The sequence below is a fragment of the Sarcophilus harrisii genome, chromosome 2 (assembly GCF_902635505.1).
Source record: "Sarcophilus harrisii chromosome 2, mSarHar1.11, whole genome shotgun sequence".
Taxonomy (NCBI): Eukaryota; Metazoa; Chordata; class Mammalia; order Dasyuromorphia; family Dasyuridae; genus Sarcophilus; species Sarcophilus harrisii.
The window spans coordinates 318,346,174-318,356,728 of record NC_045427.1 but is presented as its reverse complement, the minus strand read 5'-3'; the positions used below and the strand labels follow the sequence as shown (position 1 = coordinate 318,356,728).

Below are 10,555 nucleotides of genomic sequence, written 5' to 3'. Positions count from 1 at the left end.
GAGGACTTTGATATTTCAGAGTATTCTAACAAATCACTAAAGATTAGGTTTTTAAAAATTAGAAAAGGAAGTAGTGGTTATAAAGAGGTAGCATGGATTTATTAAGGGCAGATCTTGCCAGATTAACCTTATTTCCTTTTTTCTGATATCACTAGAGCAGAAAGCTATACACATTTTTCTCATATTTTGGCAAAGTATTTGATAAAAGGTTTATATATAATTTATCCATATATAACAGATAGTACGTATTATATGTAATACACACACACATTTATTTATATAATTCTTGTAGACTATCCAAATCCACATCCATCCAAATTTCTGAATCAAAAAGCTGGATTCAGGTAATTGCTAGGCTTATTCAATGTCCACTTTCTTGGGATGGAGACTAGCCTCCATTAAGAGTACAAAAACGTTCTAATAAGTATGTTCCTGTGGAGTTTGAGATTTTTATCAATAAGTCAATAGATGGCATGCAGATTCATCAAATTTGCAAAAACAAAATGAGGATAACCAAATACCATGAATGAATCAGGAAACAAAAGATTTTAGATTAAATACAATAAAAAAAAGCCTATCAGATCTGTAATTTCATCAGTGTATAAGTCAAATAGGAAATATCAGCACCTTCTCAACTTGTTTTGAAGTCACCAAGAAGTTAAATATGTTCGGATTCACACATGTATTGTGTCAGAACAGGGACTTAAATCCAGGATCTTCATTTCCAGTCATGATTAATATATTTATCTTGTTTGACTGTACTGAGACTTTATTAAGTGCAAGTTCTATTTCAAGAGTGAAAAGATAGTCATACAGAAATTTAAGTTATATTAAAAAATAGGATGTTTTTTCTTAAATGATTAAACTTTAGATCCCTGCTTGTATAGAAGTTGCAAAAAAAAAACATATTTACTTTTAAAGGAAAACTTTATAGAACTATTAAAAAAGTAAAATGGGATCCAATTCTTCTGGAGAGTTTGGAATTATAGCCAAAGTGCTATAAAACTGTGCATATTCTTTGATCCAGCGGTGTCACTACTGGATCTGTATCCCAAGGAATCATAAAGGAAGCCAAAGGACCCACATTGGCAAAAATGTTTCTAACACATTTTGTGATGGTAAAAAAATTGGAAAATGAGTAAATGCTCATCAATTGGGGAGTGGCTGAATAATGATATATGAAAGTAATGGAATATTGTTCTATAAAAGATGAACAAGATGCTCTCAGAAAGGCCTGAATAGATTTATATGAACTGATGCTGAGCAAAACAAGTAGAACTATGCTGTACACAGTAACAGCAAGACTGTGTGATGATCAACTATGAAAGACTTAGTTCTCAGATTGCCCAATAAACTTTGGACAGAAAATGCCATTTATATCCAGAAACAGAATTATGAATGCAAATCAACACACGCTTTCTTCTCATTTTTCCCTCTTGTGAAGTTTTCTCTCCCAATATGATTCATAAATATGTATTAAAATGTATATGTATAACCAGAAAAAAATGTTATTAAAAAAGTAAAAGGGTTACATTGAGAGGTAAATGGATTTCTGCTCATTTGCATGTCTTCAAGCCAAGTCTGGTTGACCATTAATGTTGGATGTTATAGTGGATACTTTTTAGATATGTTAAGACTAGATACTCAAGTTCTTTCCAACAACAAAATTCTATTATTTTCTAGTTCTCATTTTGTCAAAGAGTATACCTGTGGATGCTTGGATAATTTAAAGTTCCCATAACTGCTACAGTGTGCTTCAGGATCAAGTATGTCGTATTTTTCCAATTTATTTTTATGTGGTCAGTAGCATATTCCAATGAAAATCACGTGTTTTTGCCTTTAGATATTTAAAAAAAATCTGTCATCCTTTCCCCTCTTCATATAAAAGTGCTTATTATGTGCAAAGCATTGTGCTAAATGCTGGGAGTACAAGTAGAAAAGGCAAATTCTGCTCTCAAACAGCTCACATTCTAATGGGAGAAAACAATATAGTTTTCAGATTCAAGTCAGATGAAAAGGTCCCATGGTTCTTAGGGTACTACATCAAACTAAATGCAAATACCTCTTCTATAATGTCATTTCACTGATAAAAAGCAGTGTCTAATATTGAACCATTTGACAGTGCCAAGATCTTCAGTGACTATACTACAGTTAGTACTGTACTAACTGTAGTACCTTCAGGAGCAGTTGCCAGGCTGCATCTCCACAGGGGTTGTTTCTCAGAATAACTATTAGGATTAGGTTGGAAAAACTGCTATTTTTAAGCTTCAGGATTCTAGACTGTCTTCATCAAGGTTGCTGGGAAATAGTGGTATAGATGATGATGGGTGGTAGTGGTGGTCTCAATATTACTTGCTTAGTACATATTGCTTCCTATTAGGATCATTTGTTGCTAGGTTGGTTCACCTGCCTAGTGGCTGGCAAAAAGTACAGGATATTTCAGAAATTTGAATGTTTTAACTTAATTAAAAGTTTAAAACTGCACTAAAACTTCCGTATAGATATATATACAACTTTTTGTATCCTACTTTAACAAGCAATGCTAACCCTCCCCAGCCTTTCTTTTGAATCATATGCACCTATAATCAGATTCTAACCATAGAACCCACTCTACCAAGTCTTAGTGATACTTAGGAAATCAAATTAGCAGACTTGCTTTAGGATCTCAATTTTACAATGTACTTATTCTTATACTTATATCTTACCAGTTTGAATATAGGCATATAGAGAGCATGTATTTTACTATCGAGTCCTTTCTTGGATCTTATCTCCTATGGATTCTGTCTCAATTGCTGTTCTTCCTAGTTTGTAGCTATTCTCCATAGTATCTAAGCTTATGAATGTACATAGGCAACTTTCCTAAAAGAGATTTTTTTCCTAATTAACTTTTAATTTGCAATTTATTCCTGTTGGGCATAAAACATCTGGATATTTTAAGTTGTAATGCCTCCCTCCCCAAATTGAAATCCTATCAAACTTTTAAACCAGCTACATGTGTTCCAAATATGCTTACCTTTACTGATTTCTTTCTTTTTAATAAGCAGAAGTGATGATATGCTCCTGTGAGGGATAGTGTTTGCTTGTTTTTTGTCCAAAATATTACAGATTCCTTCTAGCAGTACCATTTGAATCACATGAATCACCAACTATCACCTGATACTACTTTCTGATTATCATTCCTTGGAGAACAAGCAATCACTTCTGTCAGTCAATACCATTTATTAAATACCTATCTTGTGCCACAAAGTATGCTATAAACTGGATACATGGGGAGGAAAAGTCTTATTTTCAAGTAGCTCAGTGTCTAACCAAGGAGAAAACATACAAACTATGGTCCAGCATAAATTGAAGATTTCAGAGGGGAAAGTACTAGTATTAAAAGGAAACAAGAAAGTTTTCTTATAAAAGGTAGGGTTTTAGCCACAACTTAAAAAGCCAGGAAGATGCTTGAAGTCATATGAAAAGGGAGAAAATTCCAGGCATGAGAGGGGATAGTCAATGAATTTGTCCAGAATGGGTGGAGAGCATCAAAATTGTTCCTTGGTTCTAAGTCTTCAGTGATGCTTTCTGCCTTTATTTCCTTGTGTCCTAATCTGGAAACATCCATTATCCTGGCAGAGGTAAAAATTCCTTTCTCCTTGCTCCCTCTGGGTTTTCACACCAAAGCCCTACATGCCAATTTTAATGGGATATTGTATTGTTTCAGTTAACATGAAAAGACGGGAGGAAAAGGGAAAGTACCCTAAGGCCTTTTATATTTTTCCCTGTCTTGGGGAGATTATTTTGAATTTAACTAAATTAGCAAGACTGTGTTCAAAAAAAGACCAATAAAAAGTATGCCTTGAAGCCATGAAAGCCTAATTTAAGCTATTATAAATTTGGAGAAGATAAAGAGTCTTGCAAGGCATTATGCTTTCTTGTAATAACACCAGGAAATTCAAATATAGGAGAAAAAGTACAAGACAGAAATTACTCAGAGCTGTGGGTTGGCACCTCAAAGGGTGGAGGAAAGGAAGTAGCTGACCACAAACTTAATAGACTGGGAAAAAACAGGGAGCAACCAGGAACCAAAGGCTTTGTTAAAGGTGAACAGGTCTGGGAGGAATGAGATAGGGAAAGGTGAAGAAAGAGTCATCCGTGGTCAGGTAAGTTCCAGAGCTCAGAGCATCTATGGAAATTGCTCCCTTTTAAGGATATTCATTCTGGTGTGATGCTGAAATGGAGTGGAGGTGGAGATTCCAAGTCTTTCTTGGCTAAATTATATAAGTGGTCCCTTAAGCCCCGAAAATCAGTTTCCTTTGGGGGGAGAAGAGAAAAAGGTAATCTGAACATTCCTTTAAGCGGCTGGAAGCTAAGAGAGATAGGATGGAATCCTTTTGTGGATACAGAATAGCCACAGAGGCGCAATGACCTGTTATCTTTTTCTTGTTAAAATGGATTTGTAGGTGGTAATGCTAAAACAAAGAAAAGAAATAAGCAGCAGCCTGATTTTGTGCTAGATAGGAGATAAGGCTCCGGAGAGAAGGCTGTACAGGGAGGGACAAAGATTAGACTCCCGACACTTGACAGCAGAAACAAAAGTGAAACTCGGATCTACCTGAAAAGCCACCGGCCCCAGCAAGAGGAAGCTTCGGCCTGTCATTCACCTAGAAGGGCGGGGTGAGAACCCTGAAACCTGAAGCCAAGGTTCCCGGAATCGGAAAAATAACTGGAGCCCGAGCCCGGGTGTAGGTTTGTCACCCAGGTAGGGGCGGGCTCAGAGGGAGGGTTCACCTGGGCGGAGGCGGAATTTAGAAGCCAGCGGACACCGAGCCCCCGAGGCGGGGGAAAAGGAGCTCGTCGCCAGATTCCCCGGAGCCGGGCGGAGGGTCGCGCCACCCCTCTCTTCATTTTGGCCCGCTCGACGCCCGCTAGGGGGACACGCCACAGTCATGGCGTGGAGCGCGACGTCGCCCGGGGCCAACCAGCCTGACAACACGGCCTTCACGCAGCAGCGCCTGCCGGCCTGGCAGCCACTACTGTCGGCCGGCATCGTCCTGCCGCTGTTCTTCTGCGTGGGTCTGGCCTTCATCGGCCTGGGATTAGGTCTCTACTACACTTCAAACGGCATCAAAGAGCTGGAGTATGACTACACCGGCGACCCGGGCACGGGAAATTGCTCGGTTTGCGCCGCGGCCGGGGAGCGAGTGGCCCCGCCACCCGCCAACTGCACCTGCCAGTGGTGCTTCTCGCTGTCCGAGCTCTTCCAGGGACCCGTGTTCCTCTACTACGAACTGTCCAACTTTTACCAGAACAACCGCCGCTACGTGGTCTCGCGAGATGACGCACAGCTCAGCGGACTGGCGAGTGCGCTACGTCATCCCACCAACGAGTGCGCGCCGTACCAGCGCAGCCCCGCCGGCGTGCCCATTGCGCCTTGCGGCGCTATTGCCAACAGCCTCTTCAATGATTCCTTCAAGCTGCTGCACCAGCGCCTGCCGGGCGGTGCCTATGTCGAGGTGCCCCTGGACCGCACCGGCATCGCGTGGTGGACTGACTACCACGTCAAGTTCCACAACCCGGAGCCCATCAATGGCAGCCTGAAGCTGGCCTTCTACGGCACAGCCAAGCCGCCCAACTGGCCGCGTCCGGCCTACGACCTGAGCCCGGATCCCAACAACACGGGCTTTGTGAACCAGGACTTCGTGGTGTGGATGCGCACGGCGGCTCTGCCCACGTTCCGCAAGCTGTACGCACGCATACGCCACGGCAACTACTCGGCCGGGCTGCCACGCGGGGCCTATTGCGTGAATATCACCTACAACTACCCGGTGCTGGCCTTCGACGGCCACAAGCGCCTTATCTTCAGCAGCATCTCGTGGATGGGCGGCAAGAACCCCTTTCTGGGCGTCGCCTACCTGACCTTTGGTTCCCTCTGCATCGTCACGGGCTTCGTTATGCTCGTTGTGTACATCCGGCACCAGGACGAGAACGGCGAGGACGAGGACGAGTGACCCGAGCGGGGCAGGGCTGGCGGCAGCTCTTATAGGGACCTCTCCCCCCCCCCCCCCCCCAATCTCTTACCTGGGTATCTTCTTGCAAGCATTTTGAGCTTTCTTCCCAGCGCTACCCCATTCCTCCTTTCTGCAGAATTCCCAGTTCTTAACAGCTTCTAATTGTCTTTGTGGAGCTGTTTGAATGAGGTGTAGGGGAATAGCCCTCTAAACTACTTTAATCATTGGGAAACTGATATCATCATTTTGAGCCTCCTCCCTCATTAAACATCTTCCCAGTTACCCCAATCCATCCCTCTAGCGCTCCAATTCTTGATTGTTTCTATTGAACTGTTTGAAGAATAGATCTGAAGTCCAGGGACATTAACATTTCCTTTCCCATCCCCTCGCAACCCAGTTCTTCATTGTTTGGAGGAAAGATACAAAGTCCAGGAAATTTATCCTCTACCTCTTTGAGGAGGAATGGTTGAATCTTTGTAGTTTTTTGAGCTCCCACCCTCTTTTAACACCTTCCTACCTCCAAACTTTTCTCCCCTTCAATGCAGTAAAATTTTAATTGTCCTTGGGGAAGTGATTGAATGATAGACCTGAAGTCCAAGAAAGTTTCCCTTTCTTTTTTTTTTAATGTGTTGGAGGTTTTAATTGAGTCTTACCAGTTTTTTACCTACCTTTTAAAAACAACTTCTTACCCCATTCCCCTTCTTACTGTGAATGGTACCTTTCTGTAGAATGGTACCTAACTTTTTTTTTTTTTTTTAATTGTTCCTGTGGGAGTAGTTAGATAATTGACAAGAACTTCAGATAATTGTTCTCTTTTCATTATTTGAAAGTTCATCTGTTTTCTGAAACATTACTATAGATAATGTTGCATGTAAGATTTTTAGGTTTCAAGCAGTCAGAAATTTTATGAATCATATAGGTGAAGAAATGGAAGCCCAAAAAGAAGTAGCTTGTCTAAGTCCACAAAACTAGTGGCAAAGCTGGGATAGGAAAAATAAATTGAATGACACTAAATCCATTGCTCTTATACTACATCGGCCTGCCTCCCCAGATAATAATGATTGACTTTACAAATCATGATTTTGTTTACTTCCTAAGGAAGTACTAAGATTTTTTCTTTTTATTATTGTAGTAGAGGCTTGACATGTTTCTATAGCAGTAATTGAAAGGTAGGCTATTTTTGTATATTTATCTGCAAGATAGTATTCATAATAATTTATATAATATTTGAGTATAGGGCATTATACTACTACTAAAGGCTGATTTATATGATGATTTACGGTCTGCAAACTACATACATTATCTCAATTGAGCCTCAAAACAAACTTTTAAATATAACAGGTAACATCTTCCTTTTACAGGGTGACCCAACCCTGTAGGGGAGTTGGGAGTAGGGAGGTTGATATAGAGGTGTCTAGGGTGGGTGAGACTAGTGATATGGTTAGTATGTGAAGAGAGCCTAGGTTGTTGTGTAGGTACAATAGTGCTACTAAAAGAGGGAGGGACCCAATTAGTGTATAGAAGAGGAAATATAATCCTGCATTGAGTCGTTTGTTTTGGCTGCCTCATCGAGTGATGATGATGAGGGTGGGGATTAAAGTAGTCTCAAATAAGTTATAGAATATGATGAGTTCAGATGAGGTGAAAGCTATGATTAGGTTCAAAAAGGCTGAATGGCTTGTCCATGGTCACCTATTTCATAAGGGTTAGAGACAAGATTCTAACCAAAGTCTTCCTAAATCCAATACTCTAATCGCTCTACAAGGCTTACATTTGGCAGGACTTTTCTTTTATCCTATACAAAATTTACTTGCTTTGTTATATTTAAGAGAATTTGCACTCCAACTTTATGCCTTTTCTTTAAATAAGAATATATTTGATTTTCTAGAAGTCTTTGTCTACCAATTAATTCCCAGAAAGGCCAAATGATTCCAGTCAGAGGGACTGCAGGACAAACTAAGGGCATAAAATCAAACTTAATTTTTTTGTTGTTGTTGGCACATGTTTTATCAGATCCTAGGCAAACAATAAATCTCAGGAAAGATTCTCTTTCCATTTCCTCACAGTAAGATTTTAGGCTTCTCATTGTTTTGTAAACCTTAATGAGAAAGGCAAAAATACTTAACTTTTCTGAGGATTCTAGAAGTAGCTTCTCTTTTAATTGTGCTCTCAAATAAAAATTACATGTTTCTTGTAATGTTTAAAATTAATACTGTAGGCAGAGGAAAGATACTACAAACTGAAATTTGAAGAACTTTTTGAAACTCAGAGGATTATTAAGCTTTGAACTGAATCTTTTTTGTGATCATTCAAGTGATTGTTTAAAATTCTCCTAAGAAACAATTGTTTTTTTAAAATCCCATCATTGTATGTTATTAATTCTTAGAAGTTTAAAGAACAGTTATATTCTTCCTATCTAATTTATTCTGGTGATAGTATGCATGCAAATGTCCAGAACTTTATTAATTAGTAATATTGGGCATTCCCTTTATGAATGATTTAGAATAGATTGCTTCTGAGGTCTCTTCCACCTCTCAAATTCTACAATTCTGTTTTTCTTTGCACTATTGCACACTGACCCTGGGATCATGCTTCTGCCATGATAATCACCATTAAGTATTGTAAGACCCTGAATTGAACACTATGACATTTTTAATTATATTCAATGCAATTCTTAGATCCTAATTTTTTTTTTTTTTTTTACTTGAGAGACACCATGGTTTAGAGAGCTAATCTTAAAAGTTGATTTGCATTCAAGTTCTGCCTCTGACATATTGGCCATTTGATTCTCAGTAATTCATAACTTTTTAGCACCCCACATAATTTTTGAGTATTATAAAATAGAACACTTGGTGTGATGTGCATTGCTAGAGAATTTTTCATTAGGAATTTCCTTCAACAAAAGCACAGTTCTGGACCAGAATGTGAAAATTATTAAGCCATGTAACTTTTTATTAACTACACTGAAGGTTTTTATGCAAGCAATTCCTAGAATTTGACTAGAGAATTTACTGAATGTGTTTATATCTTGGGGAGCTAAAATTCTATATTTCATTGTTACTTTTAGACTATTCCATCAGTCTGTGTAATTAAAAAGTAACCAATGTTAATTTTTCATAAAATGTTAATAAAAATTGAATTTTCATATTCTTTTGCTTATTGAAAGAGAATAAAGATATTTACCTGTTTACTTTTTTTAGTGTATTACATGCTCAGTCTTTATTTTTTGAAATTTATTATTTAATTTTAACATTTTATTTTCAAATTGAATAGCAAATTCTTTCCTTTCCTTTAATTCCCTCCCTTACCCAGTTGAGAAGATAATTTGTCGTTTATGCACATGAACATGGAAAACATTTTCATGTTATTCATTAAGCAAAAAGGTGAGAAAAATAAAATGAGAAAATTACTTCATTTTGCACTCAGAGTTCTCTTCAGATGTTGATAGCATTTTTCATTATAAGTCCGTTGTAATTTTCTTGAATCATTGTATTAATCAGAGGAGCTAGGTCTTCAGCAATTAATCATCATTATAACATTGTTTTTCCTGTACACAGTTCTTCTCACTTAATTTTGCATCAATTCATATAGGTCTTGAAATGTTTTTTTCTAAAACCAACTCTTCATTTCTTATAGCATAAATATTCTTTTTACAATCATGCCACAACTTGTTCAACCATTCTCTAATTGATGAGCATGTCCTTGGTTTCCAAATCTTTGTTAACATGAAAAGAACTGCTATAAATATTTTTGTACATACACATTCTTTTCCTTTTTCTTTGATTTCTTGAGGACACAGACCTTGTAGTGGTATTGATGGGTCAAAGGATATACACTCTCACAGCCCTATCATCATAGTTCCAAATTGTTTCTTCATAATAGAATTCACTATTCCACTTCATTAGTGCACTTATTTTTTTTTTTTATTCCCTCCAGTCTTTATCATTGTGGGATAGTGTGAGGAGATAGATTAGAGTTGTTTTAATTTGCATTTCTCTAGTAATGATTTAAAACTTCTTTCACATGCTATTGATAGTTTTAATTTCTTCAAAAAAACTGCCTATTCATATCCTTTGGCCATTTGTCAATTGGGGAATGGCTCTTGTTTTTATAAATTTGACTCAGTTCTATATTCAGTATGAGAAATGAGGCCTTTATCAGAGAAACGATGTAAAATTTTTTGATGTTCAATATCTGTTACCTTTTAGCAAAATGTAGTTTACCTGATTATCTCTTTTAATTAGATCTATTTTTGCTTTGTGAGATGATGATTTCTATCACTGCTTTTTTTACTTCTGATGAAATATTCTGCTCCAGCCCTGTATTTTAACTTTATATGTTTGTGTTTTTCTATTTCAATTGTGTCACATCCATTCTGCTGTATGTCCTGGTTTTATAGATGATTTTATCCATTCATATTCACAGTTATGACTGCTGTTTATTTTTCTCAGTCTCATTGTTTTAAATTTCTTTCTTTCTTTATCTTATCCCTCCTCAAAAGCCTATTTTGATTCTTACCATGCCTCCCTTAATCTGCCTTCCCTTTTTCCATCACCCTCTCT

The 10,555-nt window shown here is 38.0% G+C and overlaps 1 protein-coding gene across 1 annotated transcript; it reads left to right on the top strand.

Annotated features, from left to right (window-relative positions):
- Positions 1-4,761: 4,761 nt before the first annotated feature.
- On the top strand, positions 4,762-8,459 carry TMEM30B (transmembrane protein 30B). Its single transcript, XM_031952685.1, has one exon. It carries the CDS (start codon positions 4,932-4,934, stop codon positions 5,991-5,993), a length of 1,062 nt encoding a protein of 353 aa, XP_031808545.1. The 5' UTR covers positions 4,762-4,931; the 3' UTR covers positions 5,994-8,459.
- Positions 8,460-10,555: the final 2,096 nt, after the last annotated feature.

Bases quoted from the DNA above. Each gene is read 5' to 3' on its own strand.
- TMEM30B (XM_031952685.1), top strand. From the start codon at position 4,932: ATGGCGTGGAGCGCGACGTCGCCCGGGGCCAACCAGCCTGACAACACG.